Genomic DNA, 26,191 nt, shown 5'->3' on the forward strand with positions numbered 1-26,191 from the left:
TCGGTCTCGAGTTCCAGCAGGATTAAGCAAAATCCCGTCCCCACCAACATCTCTGCCATCCAAACCACGTCTTCCTGGCTCTTTATCCCGGGGACTGCGTGGAGCCTCCCTATACTATACCGAGGCAGGGTATGTTCCTAACTCAGCACGTATTTCCAACTCCTTGGCTGGGCTCTCGAAACCCTTCCTGATATAATTCCTGTCTCTCCCCAGCCTCATCTGCTACTCCCCCAAGCACACCTCCACCTCTGGCATTCTAAACTATGTAGTGTTCCTCAGACATGTTCCAGTTCCACCAGCCTCCTTGACTGTAAACAAAGAATGCTTCTGCAAGGAATGCCCTTCCTCCTCACAACGGAGAATTCCTCGACACCGTTCAAAACACAGCTCAACTGCTACCTCTTCCAGGAAGCCTGCCAAAATGTGTGAAGGGTCTGAGACTTTACTTGCAAGGGGACAAGTGAGCCTTCCACAGTTTCACGGTTGCCAGCAGAGAGGTCAGACTCCTGGGTCAGAGACAAAGGGCTTCATTGCTGACCGCACAGAAGCAGCATGAACTTCATGTCTGTGACAGCTCCCCTCACCCCCAAGTCCCAGGGGGCAACGTGGAGGGGCCCAGGTGGATCCAGTGTGTGCAGTGGGTGTGCATCACAGCTGACGAATGTCAAGCTTAGAGCACCCAAATCTCATACAATGGACTGCAAGCAAACCTTCCCTCTGCCAAGGAGGGAGAGCTGTCTCGTGTCTTCCAAGGCTGCTTGCTGTACAAACATCCTGGAAAAGATAGTCTGAAACCAAAGGGCAATTAGTGCCTCTGCTTATAAAATGTGCAGAAGCTCCAGAAACCAAGAAGGATTGTTTCCTGACAAAATCTTCCCTGGCTACCTCATCTAGCACTCACACAATGCTCCCACCATGCTCAGTCCACCACTGCCTTAGGAAACACGTATGAATCCATGTTGTAATGACCTGTTTACTTTTCTGTTCCACCGCTAGCCTGGGTCCTCTCTGCTGTTAGGGACCATCTTTTACATTTATCTGCCAGACACACATTAAGTGCTCAATGAATGTGCAAATAAATGGATGAGTTGAATAATTAACACAGGGAATTTTGACAGCCATGGTTTGGGGGTAATCAAATAATGATAACAACAAAGAGCTGACATTTACTGACTGCTTATACTCGCGTTCTAGGCGCTGTCTGGTATTTTTTTACCTGGATTGTTTTATTTTATCCTCATGAAACACTATATGGAAGGTACTCTGATGAATCCACTTTACATGTGGGGAAACTAAGGCTCAGAGCAGTTAAGGGATTTCACCAGTCACACAGCTACTAGCAGTAGAGTTGCACTCTGAGCCAGCTCTGCTTGGGCCCAAGACTTACCCATCCCGCTAAAGTGCTTCTCTTCTAGAGGGCATCTAAGCTTTGGGGTGTTTGTGAAAGTGGCCAAAGAAGGAAGGAGGGAGCGCCTGCCTTTTTGTGTTTACAGGGGTGGCAGCAGTAGCCTGCATGTCACCATCACCTACTCCCCGGTGTGACTTGCAGACCCTCAGCCATCACGGTGGACACGGAACACACAGATAGTTCCTGCTGGAACCTCACACCTTCCTAATCTGTCCCACACTGGGCCAGATGGTATTTGGCCTTGGGAACAGCCTGGAATGCAAAACTGACCCTTCTCCCTGAAGAAGAGAGGAAGGGATGAGATAAATTTGTGGACCACTCTCTTGTTTGCTACAACTTACAATTCTCAAACAGCCATCCCCCTTGACCTTACTAATAATCAAAGAAATAGAAACAAAAAGAAAATATAGGTGGTCACCCACTATAACACTCACTGTAGGTGAGGGAGGGTTGGTGAAATTATCTCAGAAATTGCTGCTAGAAGCAAAAATAGTACAACCTTTGGAAGGAAAATTGGGCAACATCTTTCAAAATCTTAGATAGGCACACCCTTTTTTTTTTTTTTTTTTTTGCGGTACGCGGGCCTCTCACTGTTGCGGCCTCTCCCGCTGCGGAGCACAGGCTCTGGACGCGCAGGCTCAGAGGCCATGGCTCGCGGGCCCAGCAGCTCCGCGTCATGTGGGATCCTCCCGGACCAGGGCACGAACCCGTGTCCCCTGCATCGGCAGGCGGACTCTCAACCACTGCGCCACCAGGGAAGCCCCTAGGCACACCCTTTGACACAGCAATTTAATTTCCAGGTTTTACACTAAGAAACACTGGCAATATTGTTCAAAAATATAGATCGATGTCTATAGCAAAATTGTAAATAGTTCAAACGCTCTTCTTAAAACACTCAAAACATACAGAGTTCTACAAAGGAAAAGTCTCTGCAAAGTTCAATTCTTCCAGAGATATCTACTAGTAATGATTTTGTGTACATTTTGCCAAGCTTTTTAATGCATACTGTTTTTTTCTAAAAATGAGATATTTTATAAGCTATATATATAAAGTATATCTTAAATACATAGTAAATATACTGCTTTACAATTGCTTTTTATTCACTTAACATTTTATTGAAGACATCCTTTTATACCAACTTATATGAAACCTGTATGAAACTGGTTTATCAACTTCACAGTATTTTGATTTTGCATGTGGAACCACGAATTCCTTCTTGAAGGATATTTAGGTTGAGGAGAGTACAATTTAATATAGCCAGGTTATAGCTCAAAAAAAACAAAAAACAAAAAAACCTCCTACTCCTTAAAAACTGCTCACCCACAACAACTTTATTTATTTGGGGATTGCTTATCCACTTCTCAGAATGATCCAGAGCCCTTCAATTTTTCCTATAATGTTTTCCTACTGGATTAAGGCATGAGGGCCTTATACCTGGCCAGAAATTACAAAACCAATGCAAAATATAAATCTAGAAACACAAATGGACCCAAGTGTCTCGTTATAGGACTGTGGAACTGTACATTCACACGAGACTCTGCCAATCACTCTTAGAACCACAAATATGTTGTTTTCTATAGAAAGCAAGATACGTCCTGCCAACCTGGCCCCATCCTGGAGCTTGTCAGCACCTGACCATCACCTATGCTTCTTATCATTCATTAGGCCCATCCTTCCTTCTATTTGTATCCCCAACACCCAAACCAGACACTTATGACTCGTGAGGACAAGAAGTGCTGGGTGAGTCAGGCTTGAGGCAGGGAACACAGAGTTTCTAGCAAAATGCATTACTCAAGAGGGCGAGACAGAGCTCTAGAGAACTTAGCCCAAGGCCACAAACATCAGTGGGAAGAGGCCCGTGGAGTCCTGAAACACAGCCTCAGCTTCCAGGGAAATTTCACTCTTTTTTTGCAGTAGGTTGATGGGAACCAGGGGAGAAGCCAGTTAGAACCCAGTGTTAATTACTTGTCAATAATGAGCCTTATACAAAGAGCTTTTATAAACCTTGCCTTACAAGACTCTCACCCAATTCTGTGAACCGGGGATTATTAGCTTCACTGGATAAAGAAAGAAACTGAATCACAGAGAGCTTGTGAGGGTCAGGACAGCTTTGAACCCAGGTGGGCCTCACATCTTGTTCAGACCTCATTCTGCCCCCAGACTGACTGACAGGGAAGGTCTGCATTTTCTGGGACTTGGCCACACACCCCTGCCCGCTACCACACCCCCAGCAGGACTCTCCAGGAGGCTGGGCCTTTGGGAACTGACTGACGTTCTCTAAGGAACCCATGCCGTCTGCCAATGCACTTCTGTTAAACTAAACCCCAGTGACTCCTCAGCATGGCGCCCTCTGCAAGTCCATGAAATTGACAAGGGTGACTCCAGCCTCAGAAATCAGGGCAGAGGGAGCAGACAAAGCTGACACCCCACCTGCATTTACTCTGTGATGAATGAACAAGCTGGGGACAAGGAGAACCCGAGGACCAACAGGGGAAGAGGCCATTCAACACGCTGTCTCTGCCCACTCTCTTACTGCGTCTCTGTGGGCTTTGAAGTAACAGGATGCTTGCTGTTCAGTGCAAAACAAACAAATAAATCTTGGAGAAGTTGAGCCACAGCTTACCATCCCTCTTTCCCCAGACCTGAACACAAATAACACAAAGCATCCTCGCAGCAGAGGAGACACTGAGTTCACCCTGGTGGAGAATTCCATTGTCATCGTCCACAGTCCGCTGTCTGCCCTGACCATTCTCTTGGACAAGGAAGTTGCGGGGTTACTCAAATCACGACTATCTGGGTGATGTGGGTAGTGAAATTTGTCTACCTAGGCCCTCAGAAGTCTCCAGCAATATCTTGGGAGTTGGTTGTATGTGATTGAACCTGTAGGTTCAAATAAGGTATGTTCGGCTGGAGAAACAGACCTGCTCTTTTATATCATATTCTAATGTAAAAACAGAAAAGACAACAAATGCACAACGTGCTAAGCTCTGTCGCTCTGAGCTGTATTTTAATGAGAGGACGCGGCCCTTCAAAATGGTGCCTTGGCTAATTGGGCCAGATCCTTCATATTTGGAGACATGGTTATAAACAAAAGCCTTGCATGTGTGCATAATGGCTTGTCTGCTCTCTAGCTTCCAACAAGCCACTTTCCTCCTAACCCCTTGCGCGAAAGTAGCACAGCATCGGTCAGCCCACCCAGTGGCCCATGAAGGGGAGAGGTGGAGGGCTCCACACAAAAGCCTCACAGAAAGACGTCAGACCACATCACCATCGCCGGTGCGCTCAGGTGAAATAAGACATCATGTCCTTTTCCCCTTTCGCATGTGAGAGCAAAAACAGACCCGTGCCTTGCACGTACTGTGTTAGGTTTTCTAGACGGGCCTATAGTGTTACTGTCTGTGACTTTCCGTGGGCCTCCTTGGGTTACCATACATATGAATACACACCCCAGCATTTGAAGAAAGGAAAATATGGGGTGCTTGGTGAATATTTTTAATTGAATTCATCTGGGAGTTTTAGATCCTGAAAATTTAGCTCCTGTTTATAGTAGCTTAAGGTTGGAACAGCATATAATTTTTGTCCTTTTGAGTGGCAAGCCTCCCTTTTCCATTTAAGAGAACGTCTCATTGGCACATAACGCATTTTCCAGAGCCAACTGTAAAAATCATTAAATTGCCAAACTGTGGAATGGGACAGTGGTGATGACGTTCCGTTGTTCTCATGCCTTTGAAGGCAATCGAGTCTTTATGGCTTCCCACTCAGAAAAAGGAGCTCCACATCTCTTTATGCTTGAGTCCCAGCTCAGTTGTGCTGGGACAATGGTAACCCAGGAACCAAAGAGGATTCGAATGGAAGGATTCTGTGGGCATCTGAAACCAGACCTTGCTTCTGACTGCTGGCAAGGCATCTGACAACAAGCAAGGCTCTGTAGTGAGGTAACACACCACCGCTCCTGCCATATGACCTCCCTTTCACAAGTGCCTTGCAAAGTCTCCAGGCTGTTCTCTAAAGACCCATGGGATTCACCAGGCACTGGCTGGTCAAGCATCAGATGCTCCAGGTCACCCTTCTAGCCAATCAAATTGGAGCTCATTCTCATAGAGAAACTTGCTGAGTTAAATTCCAAGGGCCTGAGCAGGAATCTGGAAAAACTCAGTGAGGCTCTACCTTCTGGACTTCTTGGATATGTCTCTCCCTATCACTCTCCTGCATTCTCAGGACCATCGTACACAGGGGTTCATGATCAATGTATGAACCTATATCTGCAGGCATGGGGATTCTGGGCCTCCCAGCTAAGCCTGGAACATGGACACACAGGCCGTGCAGACTCAGGAAGACTGGCACAAACTCAGAGGCTGCAGCACACAAGTGCAGGCAGCTGCTCCCTGAGCCACGCACGCTCTTGGCACCTTTGAGGTGTGGTCTCTCAGTCACCCACCACTCTCAGGGCCTTGGTTCTCCCCGCCACAGGGCTCAAAGCCTGACACAGCTGCCTCACTCGGAGGGCAGAGCGGGGAGCATGGGATGTGCACCTGGGCCTCCAGCAGGTACAGAGGTGCTCATAGCAGTGCTGTTGCCCTCTGGGCTCTGGGAAGCTCTCCAGAGCAAAACTATACTATCATGCAATCATATACCTTTTTTTTCTTGAACACAAAAGCTTTCTTTTTGTAGTCCACAGCCCTGAGAGTTGTGTTTCCCCTGCCCTTTCACAGAGACTTAAATCTGGAACATTCTAAAGCTTTTTCCCTCTTGGTACCATCTGTCTGTCTGGGTTTTTTTCTATTTTTCTGGGTTTTTTCTTCTCTCTCTCCCCACCTTCAAAAGCTGGTCTTTCCTCCCTCCTGACCTTAGTCAATCCTATCTTTGTTTCACAGGCTTCTGTACTTTCAGAGTCAGGAGAGATGGTGAAAATCATTGCCTCATTTAAAGATGAGGGAAATGAGGTGACCTAGTTTATATGTAACAAACTCATGCTTCCAGCCTCTGCCACTAAGTCTCTCTTCATTTCACCAAATGGCTTGCCCTCCGTCAGCTCCCAGGTCCCTTGAATGGGGGGTCATCACCACCACACAAAGCTGACTGGACTCCCCCAGCCTGCAGTAAATGTCTGAGCACTGTGCCAAAACAAGCAAAAAGAACCCATCCAGTCAGCAGAGGGAAGGAAATAATAAAGACCAGAGAGGAAATAAATAAAATAGAGATTAAAAAAACAATAGAAAAAAAATCAATAAAACCAAGAGCTGGTTCTTTGAAAGGGTAAACAAAATCGACAAACCTCTGGCCAGGCTCACTAAGAAGAAAAAAGAGAGGACCCAAATAAACAAAATAAGAAATGAAAGAGGAGACATAACAACCAACGCCACAGAAATACAAAAAGCCATAAGAGAATACTATGAACAGTTATATGCCAACAAATTCGACAATCTAGAAGAAATGGACAAGTTTCTAGAAACATACAGCCCACCAAAATTCAATCAAGAAATAGATAATTTGAATAGACCAATCACTAGAGATGAAATAGAATCTGTAATTTTAAAACTTCCTACAAACAAAAGTCCCAGACCAGATGGCTTCACAGGCGAATTCTACCAAATATACAGAAAAGAATTTTTACCAATCTTTCTCAAACTCTTCCAAAAAACTGAACAGGAGGGAACACTCCCAAAGACATTCTATGAAGCCACCATCACCCTGATACCAAAACCAGACAAAGACACCACCAAAAAAGAAAACTACAGGCCAATATCTCTGATGAATATAGATGCAAAAGTTCTCAACAAAATATTAGCAAACCGAATCAAACAACACATAAAAAAGATCATAGACCATGACCAAGTGGATTCATCCTAAGCTCACAAGGATGGTTCAACATACGCAAATCAGCACCACATAAACAAAAGACAAAACTGTATGATCATCTCAATAGATGCAGAAAAAGCATTTGACAAAATTCAATGTCCATTCATAATAAAAACTCTTACTAAAGTGGGCATAGAGGGAACATATCTCAACATTATAAACGCTATTTATGACAAACCCACAGCCAATATAATACTTAACAGTGAAGAGCTGAAAGCCTTCCTGCTAAAATCTGGAACAAGACAAGGATGCCCACTCTTACCTCTTCTATTCAACATAGTATTGGAAGTCCTAGCCAGCCACAGCAATCAGATGAGAAAAAGAAATAAAAGATATCCAAATTGGAAGGGAAGAGGTAAAACTGTCATTTTATGCAGATCACATGATTCTATATATTGAAAACCCTAAAGACTCCACACAAAAACTACTAGAACTGATAAACGAATTCAGCGAGATAGCAGGATACAAGATCAACATACAGAAATCGGTTGCATTTCTTTACACTAACAATGAAATATCAGAAAGAGAAAGTAAAAAAAAAGACCCTTTTAAAATTGCATCAAAAAAATAAATTACTTAGGAATAAACCTGACCAAGGAGGTGAAAGACTTATATGCTGAGAACTAAAAAACACTGATAAAGGAAATTAAAGATGGTTCAAAGAAATGGAAAGCTATCCCATGCTCTTGGATTGGAAGAATTAATATTGTTAAAATGGCCATACTACCCAAAGCAATCTACAGATTTAATGCAATCCCTATCAAATTACCCATGACATTTTTCACAGAACTAGAACAAATAATCCTAAAATTTATATGGAACCATAAAAGACCCAGAACTGCCAAAGCAATCCTGAGGAAAAAGAACAAAGCTGGAGGCATAACCCTCTCAGACTTCAGACAATACTACAAAGCTACACTAATCAAAACAGCATGGTATTGGCACAAAAACAGACATATGGATCAATGGAATGGAATAGAGAGCCCAGAAATAAACCCATACACCTATGGTCAATTAATCTTCAACAAAGGAGGCAAGAATATACAATGGAGAAGAGACAGTCTCTTCGGCAAGTGGTGTTGGGAAAGTTGGAGAGCCTCATGTAAACAAATGAACTTAGAACACACCCTCTCACCATACACAAAAATAAACTCGAAATGGCTTAAAGACTTAAATATAAGACATGACACCATAAAACTCCTAGAAGAGAACATAGGCAAAACATTCTCTGACATAAATCGTACCAATGTTTTCTTAGTTCAGTCTCCCAAGGCAATAGAAATAAAAGCAAAAATAAACAAATGAGACCTAATCAAACTCATAAGCTTTTGCACAGCAAAGGAAACCATACACAAAATGAAAAGACAACCTACAGACTGGGAGAAAATATCTGCAAAAGATTCAACCAACAAGGGCTTAATTTCCAAAATATACAAACAGCTCATACAACTCAATAACAAAAAAACAAACAACCCAATTAAAAAATGTGCAGAAGACCTAAATAGAAGACCTATGTCTCCAAAGAAGACATAAAGATGGCCAAGAGGTACATGAAAAGATGCTCAACATTGCTAATTATTAGAGAAATGCAAATCAAAACTACAGTGAGGTACCACCTCACACCAGTCAGGACGGCCATCATTAAAAAGTCTACAAATAACAAATGCTGGAGAGGGTGTGGAGAAAAGGGAACCTTCTTACACTGTTGGTGGGAATGTAAGTTGGTACAGCCAGTATGGAGAACAGTATGGAGGTTCCTTAAAAAATGAAAAATAGAACTACCATATGACCCAGCAATCCCACTCCTGGGCATATATCTGGAGAAAACTATAATTCGAAAAGATGCATGCACCTCAATGTTCATAGCAGCATTATTTACAATAACCAAGACACAGAAGCAACCTAAATGTCCATGACAGATAAATGGATAAAGAAGGTGTGGTACATATACATAACGGAATACTACTCAGCCATAAAAAAGAATGAAATAATGCCATTTGCAGCAACATAAATGCAACTAGAGATTATCACACTAAGTGATAAAGAGAAAGACAAATACCATATAATATCACTTATATGTGGAATCTAAACTATGACACAAACGAACCTATTTACGAAACACACTCACAGACATAGAGAACTTATGGTTACCAAGGGGCAAAAGGGTTGGGAGAGGAGTAAGTTAGGAGTTTGGGGTTAGCAGATACAAACTAATATATATAAAATAGATAAACAACAAGGTCCTACTATATAGCACAGGGAACTACATTCAATATCCTGTAATAAACCATAATGAAAAGAATATGAAAAAGAATATATATATGTATACGTATAACTGAACCACGTTACTGTACAACAGAAACTAACACAACATTGTAAATCAACTATACTTCAATAAAAATAAATGAGTAAATAAATATTAAAAAAAAAAAGGACCCATCGACTACCAACCACAGCAACACCACCTAACAATTATGGGTACACCCCTTCTTTTCCTGTGATAAGGCCACAAGGGGTGAGGGAATATCCTGGATCCCCTCAGAAGGCTGGGGATGCATTCTACACCTCAGAGAAGAACGTGCAGTGGGAAGTTTGCATAAGGTGCTTGGGCACAGAGAGGCTGGCCCTCGCAGGCCCCACAGAGCAGGCACTTTTTACAATGCACCATGTCACATGGCAGTTGCCTTGTCCTCTCCTCACCAGGCCTCTGCATCTGAAACCAGCCACCTCTTTGCGAAGATAAGGTACAGCTGAGTCACCTCTCATCTGGGAGTCTGGACAACAGTGACTCGGCCTGGGTCATCCCCCAACCTATGCCAGGCCTTTCTTCTGTGAAATGATGTCTCTCTCAATGTTCAGAATCTATAATTCTCTAAAAAGCAGCCCACCTTTGGACTGAGCAACAGGCTACTGAGTAGCGGGTGCAATCACAAGGGGCCCAGCGAGAAGCCTGGAGTAGGGGGACACCTTTCCAATGGGCCACTGGGTTCCATTTAAGGTTTTCTTGCTCTCAAACTGCCAGACCGGGGCTGGGATCATAAATGACGTGGGTCATGCCAGAGGTTCTAGGGTATTTTCAGGTCGGATGCACCAGGTCTTGTTACCAGGAACCCTGACCAATGCACCCGATACTTCAGTGTTCCCCTTCCAAGGCTGAGCCTCAGCCATGCAAATGACAACTGAATTGAATGTGTCCTGCCATTTCTGAGGCAGAGTGCATATGGAGGCAGAGCCTGTTACCAGACTGCGGCTGTCTGGCCAGAAATGTAGGCATTGGGGAATCTTGGCAGAAACGAAACAGGAGAGGTGCAGGGGAGCCAGCTCCCTCCTGCAGCCACTCTGAAGTCTGGGCCAGCTTTGCAGGCTCAGCAAAGGAGTGTGTGCCTCGGGTGCGAGCACGGGGAAGATGACCACTCACGTGGCTCCTTTTGCCTTCTTCATCGCCCACTGACGTAATGACCGTCTCTGAAAAGACCATCTGTCCAGTCTGGTTGTTGGTGATCTATAGGAGAACAAGCACAGTGAATGTGAAATAGGAGGAATTCTGGGCAAATCCCACAGGTTGTTTTTTTGTTTTACTGTTTTCTATTTTCTGAAGCAGAAGCACCTGTCAAAGTAGACAGAATGCCCACTCCCTCCCCTCTTCTTAAATGCATTTTATTATTTTTTATTTTCTTTATTTTTTTGGCTGCCTCGGGTCTTAGTTGCAGCACGTGGGATCTTTCGTTGCGGCACGCGGGCTTCTCTCTAGTTGTGGGGTGTGGGTTTTCTCTCTAGTTGTGGCACGCGTGGGCTCTGTAGTTTGCGGCACGCGGGCTCTCTCATTGAGGCGCGCGAGCTCAGTAGTTGTAGCATGCGGGCTTAGTTGCCCAGCAGCATGTGGGATTAGTTCCCCAATCCGGGATCGAACCCACGTCCCCTGCATTGGAAGGCAGATTCTTTACCACTGGACCACCAGGGGAGTCCTGTCCCCCTTTCTTTCTGAGCTCCACCAGCAGCGTCAGATGGTGCAGCGATAAGAGATGTAACAGAGCCTACAGCATGGGGCTGCTAGGAGGAGGGCCGAGGAGGTCTGTGTAAAGCACACAGCACACAGCCCGTCACCTCGCAAATATTCAGCGCTAGCTATTTTTATCATTCTTGGGGCTCATTTACTGAAACTCAGTGTCAGCTTTCTTTCCAACTACAGGTCTGGGTATTGAAGGAAGCAGGTTTTAGCTACAGCTGCCCCCCTTCCTGATTCTGGGGAACTGTTTTGTTTCATCAAAAAAGTGCTTAAGTACTATGGGAGGCCTGGCCCTGTATTCCTCTATCCGTTGCCTGCCTTCTGTAAACAGGAGCAGGCACCTCAAAGCTGAGCCTTAGAAACCTGACGTGGAACCCAGGCTACTCCCACCCCATCCAAGGCCATGTCAAACCTCTGTGTTGGTGATAAAAAGACAGAAAGAAGCCCAGGAGCTAGGAGACCTCTGTTCTTTGAGTCCTGCCTCAGACACCAATGACCATCTAGTATGTAACCTGGAACAAATCATTTCTATTCTCTGATTCACAGTTTTCTCATTTCTAGGTCATCTTTAAAGTTCCTGCCAGCTCTAATGTCACAGGCGTCTGCGGCCAAAACAAAGTGGAAACTCTTAGGCTAATGTGCAATAGTGGATCAAATTCTAGTTCTAATTCCAGTTCTGAGGAGATAAGGATCATGTCTTCATCAACATACTTTATTTTTATCTAAATAATTCCTCTCTCCAGCAAAGAGATGATGTCTTCTTCCTTTATGCCAGGTTTTTACAGGATTAACCAATGTTATATTTTTTTTAATCGTACAGTCCTATATGTATAGGTTGCAGGACTTCTCAGAGCCTTTATTATACTAAGGTGCATTTTTGTATCTCTAGGAAGAGAAATATGTACAATGTTTTCCAAACATGTTTCACCACTGAGCCCTTCTTTTATAAAGCATCACACAGGACAGGAGCTCCATGGAACCCGCTCGAGAACTACTACACCGTGCGGATACCGTAACTTTACCGTAAGAACAAGACGAAGGATTTGCTGCTGGATAGCACTTCATAGTTTACAATGACTCTCACATACTTTAAGTTATTGGACCCCCATAATACCGTAATGTAGATGTTGATATCCCCATTTGCTAAACGCAGTTAGTGAGGGTCATGAAATTGAAGAAAGTTTTTCAAAATCACACTAGTTACTGGTAGGACTCACGTTTGGGTATTCTGATATCTACAAGGAGAAAATTTAAGAAGCAGCTGAAACTACTGGCTGATTATTCTCAGAAAGGGTGACTTAATATTGGTTTTGACAAGAATGAAACAATCACTTTTGGAAACATTCTTCAGTCTTCAGACGAGCAATGCGAAAGGATTGTGTTTCGCAGGTGGCTCATTTATTTATGCGGGGGGTACACTCTGGAGCTGGGCCATCAGTATGTAGCAGGAGAAGAGCCACACAGAGGCTACTTTATAGTCAAGGCAATGGCCCGTGAAAATTGACCCCTTTATCCTCTATAGCACAGAAGTGCTATTGTTTCAACCCATTACCTGGGCACTTGAACAAAAGCAGGTTGCTTCTGTGAGAGCCGTCACGGCCTTGCATGTAGGCATCGAGATGAGATCAGAGATCAAGCTCCTTGATGCTCACAACAGAAGGTCAACTCTATAGCCTCTAACAATGACCCTGAACATCTGCACACCAGACTCTCTTCCAGAGAACACAGGCCAAGTGGTTTGCTCCCAAAGTCCTGCCAAACTCATATGGGAGACATCTCACACTAGGGGCAAGCTAATGTCACATTCCTCTAGGTTTGCAACATTTTCTTCCTCGAGTCAGATTGAGAACAAACCTGCTTGCTCTTCGTGCAAGATATTGGACCAAGAGACACTTAAGATGTGTGGTAGGTTAGGAAACACTCTGCTGTAGAATTTTGAATGGATAACCAGCAAACAAAAGAATATTTCATCTCCTGGCAATAGAGGCTTTTTCTTCTGAAGGCTGAGTGTTTGTGCTCCTCCTAAGGAAATGGTGAAGATCTATTCACTACAGCATGAACTCTATTTCAACTCACTACTGAAACACGGATAAAAACCTGTGAAATAGGGCTTCCCTGGTGGCGCAGTGGTTGAGAGTCCCCCTGCCGATGCAGGGGACGCGGGTTCGTGCCCCGGTCCGGGAAGACCCCACATGCCACGGAGCGGCTGGGCCCGTGAGCCATGGCCGCTGAGCCTGCGCATCCGGAGCCTGCGCGTCCGGAGCCTGTGCTCCGCAGCGGGAGAGGCCACAACAGTGAGAGGCCCGCGTACCGCCAAAAAAAAAAAAAAAAAAAAAAAAAAAAAAAAAAAAAAAAAAAAAAACCTGTGAAATAAATTCCTCAAATTCGATACTAGGAAAGTATCTCTCTAAACACTTGTTTGCTTCCTTTTCTCAAATGATAAAAATCCCTGAACATCCCTTTGCAGTTGGACTGGCGGGAAGAGTAGAGTTAAATTTACTGCTTAAATACAAAAGAATTTATGTTTTTGATACATACCTTTCCCCCTTTAAATAGCTCCCTCACTCCCTCTGGTTTTTAACATGTATTTTACTATCCTCATTTGTATTTTTTGGCTTGTATATCAAACATGTAAACAAGACCTTAGTCCTCTGATGGGACCAGGAGATGAGGAAAGGAGGAAGTGCTGGCCACGACCGCCCTTACCTTGTGAATTTCTCGGTGGACGTGGATGGTGTTATTTCCAACCTTGGTTTCCGTGTTGGTCTCATTGTGATAGCTGGGAGGTAAGCGTGCCAGGTTCACTTCTGATGACGTTTTAGCAGCAGCCTCTTCTGCCTCCATCTAATTAAATCAATGGATTTAATGAGCAATATTGCTTTCTCTTGATACAAATCAGAGTCCATTAGAAAAAAAGAACCACTTCTCTTTTCCTCTTCTGCAATTACAGTGGTGCTGATGATAGTAGGCACCAGAAGTTGAGTACCCAGGAGAACAAGACGTTGTTCTAAATGTCTACCTATATCATTGCCTTACATCTCACAACCTCCCTGTGAGGCGGGTGTTAACGGCCCCACTTTACAAGTGGGGCAACCGAGGCTCAGGAAGACTAGATAACTTCCCAAGACTCTCAGTGGAGGGCAGAGTCGGGATTTGAGAATGCCTCTGTTGAACAGTCTTGACCCCTGTATAGATGCTCTCGGTGCCACGCCCATCTCTCCGTGGCCTAATCGGGAGGTCACCCGCATTTGTTCCCTATGTGCCAACAACCACCTCTGTCTCTCTTCGAGAGCATTCTCTGGCTGCAGAAGTGTGCTCAGTCTGCACAGGCCCCACGTGTTAGGGAGTGAGCACTCCAGGGACAACCCTTAACCAGTGAAGGACAGGCTACGGGGGTAAGTATCCCAGTGCCCTCTCCCCTCAGTGGGACGGTCTCTCTCCAAGGACCCCAGGGGGATTGAGCCCTAGTTGTCCCTAGCAGTAACCTGCTCATCAGCAAAGCCTTTATTGCCTCTCTTCTTTTCCATCTCACTTTCCCACTTCCTCCTCGTGTTTCTGGGATCACATCACAAATGAATTATTTGCTCCCAAATCCTTGTTGCAGGGCCAGGTTAGGGTGGGGACCCAACCTAGGACAGCCCCTTCCCCACTGCAGGTGGTGCCACAGCTATGTCTGTTCCCCACCCACCCCCTGAGTACAAGAGGGACCCCTGTAGAGGGTCAGGTGACTGGCTCCCGGGGTGCACCCTCCTCCTGGCTCTTCTTGCACAAGTGTCCTTTTCTGATGCCACATTTCTCAGGCCACTGTCCACAAATCATGAGCTTCCATGACATCTATACCAGACATGTCAGTCAATTTAAGTCTGTACCCAATTCCAGCCCCAGTCCTGATGAGTGGACAGGTGACAGTGTGACCAGTCACAGTTGATTGGACTCAAACAGAGGTCATGTCATCGACTGAGCCAACCCAACACTCTCTCTAGGAATTTAGAATGAGAGACACAGAGAGAAGTTGTAGCTGATGCTTGGCAATTTTCCAACAGTGCAATCTTTGACTCTGGGCTATTTTTATTCCTTTAAAGGAATCCTCAAAAAAGATTCTATTTTAAAAATCACTGTCCTCCATTCCCTTACATACTACATGAGGCCCCCTCCTTTCCTTTCTCTCCCATCCAGATTTGCTGAGCTGGGTATACATGGGGAAAGAATTCCCATGTCTCAACGTAGCACAAAGACACTGCACCAGAAGTGTGAAGAAAGTCTGGTCAGCATAAAGGACCGGATAACCAACCAAGGACTTGGTCAGCAACCGCTGTGTTTGACCCTGAGACAACTCCCCACATGTCTGAACCCTGGTCACTGGCTCCGTCATCACCATCACAGTCGTCATCATCATCACCTCCATGCTTGGGCATCAGCTATGTCTGAGCCATTGCACCAGTCCCTTCCATATCTCCTTAAATATTCACAGCAACCGTTAAGAGGAAGTGTTATTACCCTCATTTTGCAGATGAAAAGAATGAGGTTGAAAAAGGGAAGGAATCTGCCTAAGGTTATCACATTCTTAGTAAGTGGCAAAACTCGTATTAGAACTCGGGTCAGTCTGACTCCAAATTATGTGCCTTTCCTAGTGTGTGATTCTGCTTATACTTTTGCTGGGGAGATAGGAGAGCCCCACACAAGCCAGTTTGAGGATGATTATGACAGTCTGTAGAAGCGAGTCAGGGGTTCAAAGAAGAGAGGAAAAAGACTTCCAGGTGGAAGAGGAGGCATGATTGGGTTGGTCTCACAGGACAGATATGATTTGGATAGAGAGGAGCATAGAGGAGGCGAAACTGGCAGCCTGGATGAGAACGGTGTGTCATGGGCTAGGGCAGAGGGTCCATGCTGGACCCTAAATGGATAAAATAATGGATAAGGAAGTAGAGACAAATTGACAGGTGAGTCCAGGGGCAGTTCTAATGCAGACAATGTTAGCCTGGTTCTCAACCGAGAGGCACCTCAGAGTCATGTCCAAACTTTAAAAAAATATATACATATCTGGATCCCTTCTAGACCTACCAAATTAGAATTTCTGGAGGGGGGACCCCACATATCAGTGAGCTTCCCAGATGATTCTGAGATATTCCCTCCCCTCTACTCGCCCTCAGGTAAGAACCTTTGCACCAAGCAATGGGGAGCTGCAGCAAGTTCTGAAGACTAGTTGGGAGATAATACAGAATCCAGAGAAGAAAAAGAACGGACTCAGGGGACTAGCTACAAGCAGGCTGCGAGTCAGAAGTTTTATCTGGGGAGGGGCCTTCTAGGTGGTAAAGGCTCCAAATAAAACTAGTAGGACCAAGCCACTGAGAGCTGGCCACTAGATTAGGCAAGAAGTTGCCCGCAGCGTCGTCAGAAGGCAGCACAGTAGAAAGTGCCCGGGTTCTGGAGTCAGGTAATGGGGGGCAGGGGCAAGTCCCAGCTCGGCCACAAAGCAGCCACGTGACCTGGGGGCAAGATACCAAATATCTCTAAACCTCAGCTTTCTTGTTTGTAAAATGGGGATGATTCTACTTTGTTGAGCAGATGTTAACGATTAAGGATCATGAAATCTGAGTGCTTGGTACGGTATCTGTCAACCAGCAAAGGTGTAATACTTGCATAACGTAGTCGTCTAAGAAAGCAGTTTTAGAAGAAGCTAGTTTGCCGGGGGATGTCTGGGTAGGAGTGGAAAGAGCAGGTAGTAAATAACATGTGTTCCAAGGGTTTGCTAATAAAATGGAGTAGAAATGGATGAAGCTAAGACAGGTGATTTAAGACTAAGAAAAAGCCTTCTTAAATTTAAGTGAGAGATCCTGAGATGTTTAGTGATAGAAAAGATACAGCTGGGAAAGAATAGGAGTCTGGAGATACTAGAGGGACTAAATCCGGAAGGAGAATCGAATGTTTTAATGCTTTTAAAATTTCCATAGGAATCGTAATCCTCCAGTTCGGCTTGCAAATAATTGACAAGTTACCAAATTTAGAATTTGCTCTGGGCTGAACAGATAGTCTTTATATAAAACCTTCTCCCCCTCAACCAGGGGTTATTTCAACAGAATGAGCTAAAGCTCTTTCATGGCACCACAAGCTAAAAGTACAGTTTACAGTGGAAATTTCAACCACAACTATCACTGCCACTAGTTGGGATTCTTCCTAGGAACAGGTGAGGTGGTTAAGAACATTCTAAAATATGTCAGCTACAGATGTGGCAACGGAGGGGCGGGGAATGGTTTTATCCTCACAATACTTTTATCAGTAACATACAGAATAATTAAACAGGAAAACAGGAACAGCCCAGACTGAACCATTGGAAGATTTGCTTCCCCTCAATAATGATCCTACAAGCAGAGTTAACTTTTTTCCCTTAAGAGAAATCAGCAGCTTGAGTCAGCTGGAATATTTTAAATGTCAGGAAGTTACTTGAAAGCAGATTCATGATGCAACTATGTAAACTATGTAAACAATTAATGCATCTGGCCTCAGGTCCTTTTTGGCTCTTCTCTGGGACAGTAAGTAAACAGCAATTATCTTATGTTTATGAGATTTAAGGGGCTTTCTGGCAGTCTCTTTTAAAAAATTAATACTAATAGGCATAATCTATTGTGAATCTATCACGTATCAAGACACTGGTAGTTCTTTTGTTATCATTCATACTACTGTTATTAATATGATGATAATGAGAGCCATTATTTATTGAGAACCAACAATTTCCCATAGTCCTGACAACCACACGAGGGGGCAACTTATATTGCATCAATTTTACTTAACCTCATTTTTTTTTTTATTTTTTGGCTGTGCTGCGCAGCTCGCGGGACCTTAGTTCCTCGACCAGGGATAGAACCCGGGGCCACGGGCCCACGGGCCATGGCAGTGAAAGCACCAAGTCCTAACCACCGGACTACCAGGGAAGTCCCTACTTAACCCATTTTAGACGACCAGAAAACTTGCTTTACTTACATCCTCTCATTTAATTCTCCCCATTACCCCCAGGGGAAATGGACATTTCCTCCATTTCAGAGCCTGGATCCCACCACTAGTAAGTGGCAGAGCTGGGACAAGAAAAGGAAGGTTGGTTCCCACTGAGTGGGGTGGAGGTGCCAGCCCATGTCTCCCCTGGTGGCAAACTGCAGAAGTCAGGCAGAGCCATGTCTGGAGGAGGAAGGCTGGGGCCCAGGCAAAGGCAACGTGGCCAGCTCCCTCGGAGTCAGCACCACCACAACGTCCCGCTGGCCGCAAACTGCTCTCATCAATGGAGAGACTGAAGGGGCCCTGCCGCTCCCTCATCCCCCCTCACCAGGGGCTGCCAGCAGAGGACCATCCTGCACGAACAAGTTCACACTGAACACACGCAGGTGACCTGGTCAGGCTCAGTGGGAGTCCACGGGCAGGAGGGAAGCAAATGACCTGCTCTGGAACCAGAAGGATCGTGAGCTCAGTTCAATTTGAAGGTGCAGAGTGAAAAGACACCGGGGCCTCTGATGCCTCGGCGCCTTTCACTGTTCCATGTCATGATTCTTTCGCTTTCTCAGGAGACAGGAAGGCCACAGGCTTTAGAATCTGGCCTGTCCAGTGGATGTTCAGATACAGCTGCCCATGCAACCACCTCCCAATCCAGTGTCCCCTTCACCAGTGTCCAGGGTCCACCAGGCTGACTGCTGTGGGCAGGAAGGGGTACTAACCCAAACCACACAGGGGTGGGAGGAGAAAGCCACCTCTCCTGGTAGACCAGAGCCAGGTTTGGAGACTTTGTCCAAATGCAGTGCAGAGAAGCAGGGATGTGGAGGCACCTGACCTTCCAGCCTAGACATCTGGTCTCTCACTGACTCCTTCACTGTATGGCCGGCTTCTCTCCAAAGACAGGCTGCAGCAGAGGCAGGCCCAAGAGGGGCCATGCCTACCCACCCCAGGCAGCAGGGCCCCCTGGCTGGGAGAGGTGGGCCAGCTGCACCTCCTGTCCAGGCAACCCTGGAGATGCTTGCATGCCCACCATAGAGGATGCCATCCATAGCATTTGGACCTGGGAGGCAATGGAAGGAAGAAGCCAAGCAAAGCTTTCCCAAAGTATCTGGTATCTGATAACTAACAGCTGCTATATATTGAGCAGCTATTTCATGCCAGGTGCTACACATATCGTGGATTTAATTCTCACGGGACACTGAGGTACAGGATGTTAAGGGATCTGCCCAATGCCACCTGCTAGTGAATGGCAGAAGAGGGCCCTGAGCCCAGGACTGACTCCAAAGCACTCTTGGGGTGGGGTGGGAGGTTGCCCCACACACGGCGTCTCCTCCTCTCACCCACCACCCTCTGACAACTGACACTGCTGGGATTTAGGACTCCCGATTTCCTTCTCTGCCCCACATGGCACTGGGGAAGCCCAGACAGATTACCAGCAAAGCTCAGGGCTCTTTGTCCCCACGTGGCACCCTAACTGTCTCTCGGGAAGATGGCACAAGCTCAAAGCCCAGACAAGCTGGGACTTGAGATGCCTGGAGCTTCCTCAGCAAAACCACAGCGCTGGAATACCAGGGGCCTTGCAAGCCTCCGCTGAGGACAGGATGAGGCCAACTGCACACCTGAAGATAATTGCAAGGTGATGGCCGGCAGCCTGCAGGCAGGTGGTGACCCCCGCTGCCCATGGGCAGGTCCGGCCGGAGTCTCTGGGTGGACTCAGATCCAGAGGTTTTGGCAGGAAGGCAGAACGAGGCGGGAGTTGGGATCACCCCGCACTGCCTTCAGATAACTCGGAATCTGCTGCCCGCCCTGCCCAGCCCTTTAGCGGACCTGAGGACCCTGGCCAGCGCTCGTACCACTGCTTCCCCAGCCCCCGCTGTCGCCAGCCTCGCGCTTCCCCGGAACGCGGGCCCTTCGGGCGCACCCACCTCCTCCACCGCGCTGCGCAGTTTGTGCTGCGTGTCCTCCATCAGTTCCTCAACCTCGCGGAACATCTCGTTGAGAGTGGCCTCCTCCTGCGGGTAGCTGAGAGCCGGGCCGGGCTCGAACGAAGCCGGGGTCACTGTCGGAGCCGGCGCGGGGGCCGTGGGGACCGCCGCCGCCAGCAGCAGGCACAGCAGGGTGCCCGCCAGCCATAGCATCTCGGCTCAGCGCCCGCCGCCCATCCTCCGGCACAGGCTGTGCTCTGCCCCCGCCCCCAGCGATAGCCCCCTCCCGCGAGCAACAGAACCCGGGAGCCCCCAAGCTTACAACCCTCTCCCCTTACCGCCCTCCCCACCGGCCCCCCCCCCCGGCTTGGTCCCGGGTTTGAGCCCTGTTCCCTCCTCGACCAGGTCAGAGCACAGCTCTGGTGCCGCGACCCTACTCCCACCCCATCCCTACCCGAGCCCCCATCTTGGGTGGTCAGAGAACAGCTCATCACCGCCCCCTCCCCATCGCCAGGGTCGGAACCAAGTCCCGAGCCCAGTCCCTCCCCCACCCAGGAGCTACCGAGATGAGCCACCTCCCTTCCCCGCCGCCGCCCTTCACCTACCCCGACTGGACCGAGCTCTGCTCCGAGCTGGACCTGCCAGGCCTCGCCAGGGGCTGCCTCGGGACTGCGGAGCGGGAGCGGCGCGCTGCGCGGGCCGCGGCTGCGGGGAGCTCGGCGAGGATGCTGCAGCGCTGCTACCCTAGCGAGCCCGCAGCGCTCGCCCCGCCCCGCGGGAGGGGCCGCGGCCCAGCCCGCCGCCAATGGCCGGCCCGGGCGCCGGCGACCTCCCGCCCCAGGCTGGCCTCCTCTGCCGCCGGCGCACGGCTCTACCGGAAGCTGTTGCGGTCTGTTCATCCCGTTGCACCGCTGCCTCCCAGTCCATTGTCATCTCTGGCCCAGATTCTTGCCACAGTGTACGGGAGGCGAGGGGAAGGTGTTTTTTCTGGGTCCCACCTTGCCTTTTCCAAGCCATCCTCTACCCAGCAGGCAAGATAAAATCCAAGCCCCTTAGCCTGGCATTCAAGGCCCATCACAAGCTGGCCTTAATCTGTCTGCCGTGGTTGTTTCAGTACTCCAGCCAAGAAAACCCACTCCTGGCTCCCGCAGTAGGTCCCGAGAATGTCAGCAAGCTCCTTAAGGGCGGCATAGCAGAGTGGTTAAGACCAGACACTGCAGCCAGACTGCCTGGTGTCAATCCCAGCTCTGCTCCTTAGGAGTTTACCAATCTGACCAAGTTAGCAGATTCGTCTGCTCTCCATTTAGCCCAAATGTTAAATGGAGGTTATAGGAGGACAACTAAAAAACGTTGCTCACCATCTGGTTCTACAAGAACGAAGACACTAGCCACTGCAGTCACAGACCTTCAACACCCCCTGAAAGGAGTTCAGGGCAGAGATCAGGAATGAGGCACTCTGTGCTCTGGGGAAATTGGCAGAACAGGCCTTCAGATAGATCTTTTCAGGAGAAAATTTTATGAACCCAAACTCTTGTATCATCCCATACTTAGAAAAGCACTAAAACCGTTCATTAACACATCTGTTCCTCATGACCAGCAGCAACTTTCTACTGAGATGTGTGCTTGGTTGCATGTACTCCCTTTGCCAAAATCACAGATCTACTGACCTTCCCCCTTACCTCTTTGGAACAGTTCCACAGAGCTTTCTGAGAGTCTGTCTCATGGGCTACAGCCCTCACTAAGTCCCCGAAGAAAACCGAAACTCACAGCTCTCGTGTTGTCTGTTTTTAATTCAGTTGACAAGCAGTAAGGTACCTCGTAGGTAACAAGTATAATGCACGCAGGTAGGTGTGGGGCAGGCAATAAGTGGGGTATAAATGTCAGCTATCGTAGCGAGAGCAGGACTTTGTCTATTCACAGCAGTCTCCCTAGTACCTAGAACAGGGAGCACTCATATAATTTTTGAATAAACCTGTGTTTTATTTGTCAAAACTCCTCCTATTTTTTCCTGTTACTCTTTCTGTCTGGACAGCCCTCCCTCCTCCCCTTGGCCAGGTTAACTCCACCCCATCTTTCAAGACTCAGTGTCTCTCGTTACCTGTCCCTGCTCCATCCCATTTCTCCTCTAGGTGCCCCCAGCACCATGTGCTTCCCCATGGCAACCCTGACTTGCCAGGGTCTCTCTAGTCACTGGCCCATTTCCCCCAGAGACCTCGAACTCCTAGGAGGCAGGGACTGACTTGCTCACCGTTGTGTCACCAGGGCCTCAGTTATAAGACACACTTGGTCCCCAAGAAATGGATGGGCTGGTCATTATATCAATTGCTAGTGATATATCAATATAGCAGTAACATTATGAGAACTCACAATGTGCCGGGAACAAGTATTAACTCATTTAACTCTCAAACAACCTCTGAGGTTGGTACTACTACTTTTATTCCATTCTCACAAATAAGGAAACTTTCCTAAGACCGCATAGCTCGTAAGTGGTTGAACTGGGATTTGAACCCAAGAATCTGGCTCCAGAGGCTTCACCCTTCACTGCCAAACTCCTCTGCTATAAACCTGGCCAGGAAGTATGAGATGACTTGGGAGCATCTGATGAGCAATTTCTGCAGGTGACCACTTGGAAAACATGTGTTTGGGGGAGGGGGTTCAGGACATGCCATCCCAAAATATGCCACTTTGGCCTATTGATTATTTTGAACTGAAGGCACTTGAGAAACAGCAGATGTAAGAAGGGGTCTCTGACCTGCCCTTTTCTACCTACAAAAAGGCCATAAAATTTTTCATGAGAGAGGTGCCCTCCCTGTACCAGGAAGAGAACATCCTTATCACCAGAGAGGAAGTCAATGCCAAAACGGATCTGTACAAACACACACTTACTAAAATAACCCTTATCTTAGTTTTTTCACCATACCACTCCCAGTCACTTCCCCACAATTCACTGTCCCTAGCCCAACCCCCTTTGCCTTGTCATTTCTTCACAAATCTATCATTTCTTTGTCTAAAAGGTATATAAGCTTTCTGCTCTGGGTCACCTCCTCAAGTCTTCATTTACCTGTGAAGTCTCCCTTGTACATGTAAAATTTTAATAAAATGTAGATGCTTTCCTTCTGTTACTGTTTTATGTCAGTTTAATTCTTAGGCCCAGCTGGGGACTCTAAGAGGGTTGGGGAGACATTTTTCCTCCCCTACAGGGACCATGGCCTCTTTGTCATGTCCACCCAGCTGAGTCCACAGCAGAGTGTCAGTCGGGAAGAAAGGATATTGGCGGCCTTCTTGTCATAGGGCACTGTGCACACCCCAAATCTATAGTGAGTTGCCTGCAGACTCAGAGAAGTTATACCCTCTGCCCAGACAGCAAGTGAACGGTTGGTCTGGAACTAGACTCCACGTGTGGCTGACGCTAAAACCAGTGCTCTTAGCTTTCCTTCTCATGAATGCCTTTCTTTGAAGACGTCTTCAAATCACTGTTTATCACCAAGATGTGGCTTCTAGCCATGTTCTCTTCAATTTCTGGGCCTCCGGGTTAAGCCCTCCTAAAAATCCAGGGAAAGCCCCCTGACTCCCCAGCATCCCCTGCAGCCTGGCTCAGCTATTCATTAGCTTTCTGAGGGTGGCCGATCCTGTGCAAAGAGCCTGGAACTGAATCTCCAGATTCCCCACCAGGCACACACACTAGGAAGAAACTAGAGCAGAATGGAGGCCCCAGCCAGAGGGCACACTTTGGGGCCAAGAAAAGAGTTGCAGTGGTGCAGATTTATAGAACAAACCATGGTCTTCCATTCCTCCCTGTTGCTGGCTTAAGTGACTGGGAATTTCCCTGAATAAGACTTGTCTTCTATCTTATATCTTTTGCCCTGCAGTCTGGAGTTCTTGACTTTCAGAATGAACTTTTAAAAAAAAGAAACATTTGAGCTGCTCCCAAGTGACAGGTGAAGGGCTATGTGTTTTCTCCTATGGGGTCTAAATTTTGTACTCTGAAAGGTAAGAATGTATCAATAGTGCCATTATTAAGTGAAACTAGCAAAAAAGAAAGAGATAAAAGGGAAAAGAGACAGGAAAGGTAAGAAAATCTACAGTCCTCAAATATAAGGGCTCCCCCTGCCCCGCTTCATACAATCCCATCACCACATTGAGGCAGGAAAAGCACTGAGGCAGCTGCAGAGATGGGCCCCAGCCAGACCGCACATGTTCTGGGCTCCTAGAAGCAGGAGTGGACGAGCCCCGTGCTTCTGGGGCCTGACTTGAGAAAGGGTAGCAGTCTGGATGGTCATCGTGAGCGGATGGGCCTAGGGGCACAGAGAGCAGGCAGAGTTGTCGAAGGCTGTCCAGATCAATCATCTTTAGGGTAAGGAACTATCTAAAATGCCACAATCTCCATATCACTGGTCTAAGCTCTATATCCATCAGGGACATTGTTTTTTTCTTTTAGGGTGTTTGGAAACACTTCTTGGAATTATTTAAAAATTCTCAGTCCTCACATTTTCTCTGTTGGAGTCTCATTTCAGGGTTGAGGGAGTGGCAACAGAGACGTTGTCACCTGCTGGAAATTACCTACAAAGTCAGCACCCACACAGCAATTTCAGGTCTAGCTGTCCACCCCACAGACGCTCATGGCCATGTGCTTGAAAACACTTTTTAGTGTCTTCAGCCGAAGAATGGATGAACAGGTTTCTACAAACAATAGAATACAACAGTTAAAGGAATGGACCAATATTTCTAGGCAGCAACGTGGATAAATTTCAAAAGACAAATGTGGCAATTTGCAAAATGAGATGCACAGAATGCTATTTGTGCTTATTTTAAAAACAGCTATCTATTGTTTATGGATGCTACAAATATAGTAAAAAAAAAAAAAAATTACAGAAATAGGCAGGCTGCCTGTGAGGTAAAAGGTGGGGGAATTCTTTAAGAATTCTGAAGCAAAAGTGTCCAAAGATTCACATCAGTTTAATGCTGCAGTTGATTAACTACACGTGGGCATATGGGTGTGTCTGTTGTATTATTTTCTGTATATTTGAAATAGTTTGTGAATAAATTGAAACAAAAGAAAAAAGCAAAAGGCAAGCCCCTCCCAACCCCTATCCTGCACCCCCCAAAAACCAAAACAAAACAAAACGCCTCTAAGAGCCAAACAGACATTTCTTAGATCAGTTCTTGGCGGAAATGCTCTCTTCCCCAAGGCCCAGCAGTGGCCCCCGTTGCCGTGAGGTGAGAGGGGGGAGTGGATGGTCCACACCAGACCCAAATGGAGGGTCATTTCTCTTCATAAAATGCCCTTCTGTGTGCTCCAATGGTTGGGAGCTTTCCTCCTGGGGTGGGTGGAAGGGTGGGGGAACTGCAGTCGGGTAAGGACCCCGGGCGGTGGGTGGGGCTTAGCTATCAACCCATCCCCCAACTCGCCGCCCTCACCAGGATAGGGAACAGTCTGCAAGCAAGGAAACCTCAGACACCCACGACTTAGAGGCACTCAATCTGGATAGGTGACGATTGTGTACCGATTTTTTAAAGTTTAACCATTCAGAATAATTAATTAGACCAAGGAAGGATTTATTACACCTTTCTCTTTTTTTCTTTCCCTTCCATCTCAGATAGACTACACTGAACACAATTTGGAAACAAATGAGAAGAGCTGGCTCAGACATCATGTATCTGCATTTGGCTATTTAATATCTATTTAATATTTAGTAGCTGCTTTCCCTGCTGGAATGCAGGCCCCGTGAGATTGCCCAGGATGCCTGGCCCTGCAACCATCTCCTGTCCTGTCCTGCTGATGGTCTGCAGGGAGTTCACACTCAATGAGGAAATCCTGAATGAATGCGAGCCTGATAGGGGCTGGGCTCCCTGCCCGCAGCAATCTACAGTGAACAAAGAAACAGAAGTAAGCAGGTAATGGCCAGGACAGTAAGACAGAGGAAAAGACAAGCTGATTCTTTTCAGAACGTCCATAATAGGATAGGGCTGTTCATCGCTGGTCCAATCATGTCTGTGGGAGTGGGAGATCCTGTG

The 26,191-nt window shown here is 46.9% G+C and overlaps 1 protein-coding gene across 2 annotated transcripts in view; it reads right to left on the minus strand.

The window, feature by feature from the left end:
• The window catches only part of DKK3 (dickkopf Wnt signaling pathway inhibitor 3), a 47,729-nt gene extending 27,319 nt beyond the window's left edge, over positions 1–20,410 (minus strand). The window contains exons 1-3 of one of the 2 annotated variants that reach the window (XM_007471408.1): positions 20,177–20,410; positions 13,980–14,117; positions 10,686–10,769 (exon numbers count right to left, since the gene is read on the minus strand). In XM_007471408.1, the coding sequence (XP_007471470.1) occupies positions 10,686–10,769; positions 13,980–14,117; positions 20,177–20,389 (435 nt within the window). In that variant the 5' untranslated portion in view covers positions 20,390–20,410. The remainder of the gene's footprint in view (positions 1–10,685; positions 10,770–13,979; positions 14,118–20,176) is intronic. The other variant, XM_007471409.1, reaches the window with a different exon arrangement.
• Between the last annotated feature and the right edge of the window lie 5,781 nt (positions 20,411–26,191).

This window comes from Lipotes vexillifer, unplaced genomic scaffold, assembly GCF_000442215.2.
Source record: "Lipotes vexillifer unplaced genomic scaffold, Lipotes_vexillifer_v1.1 scaffold6, whole genome shotgun sequence".
NCBI lineage: Eukaryota > Metazoa > Chordata > Mammalia > Artiodactyla > Lipotidae > Lipotes > Lipotes vexillifer.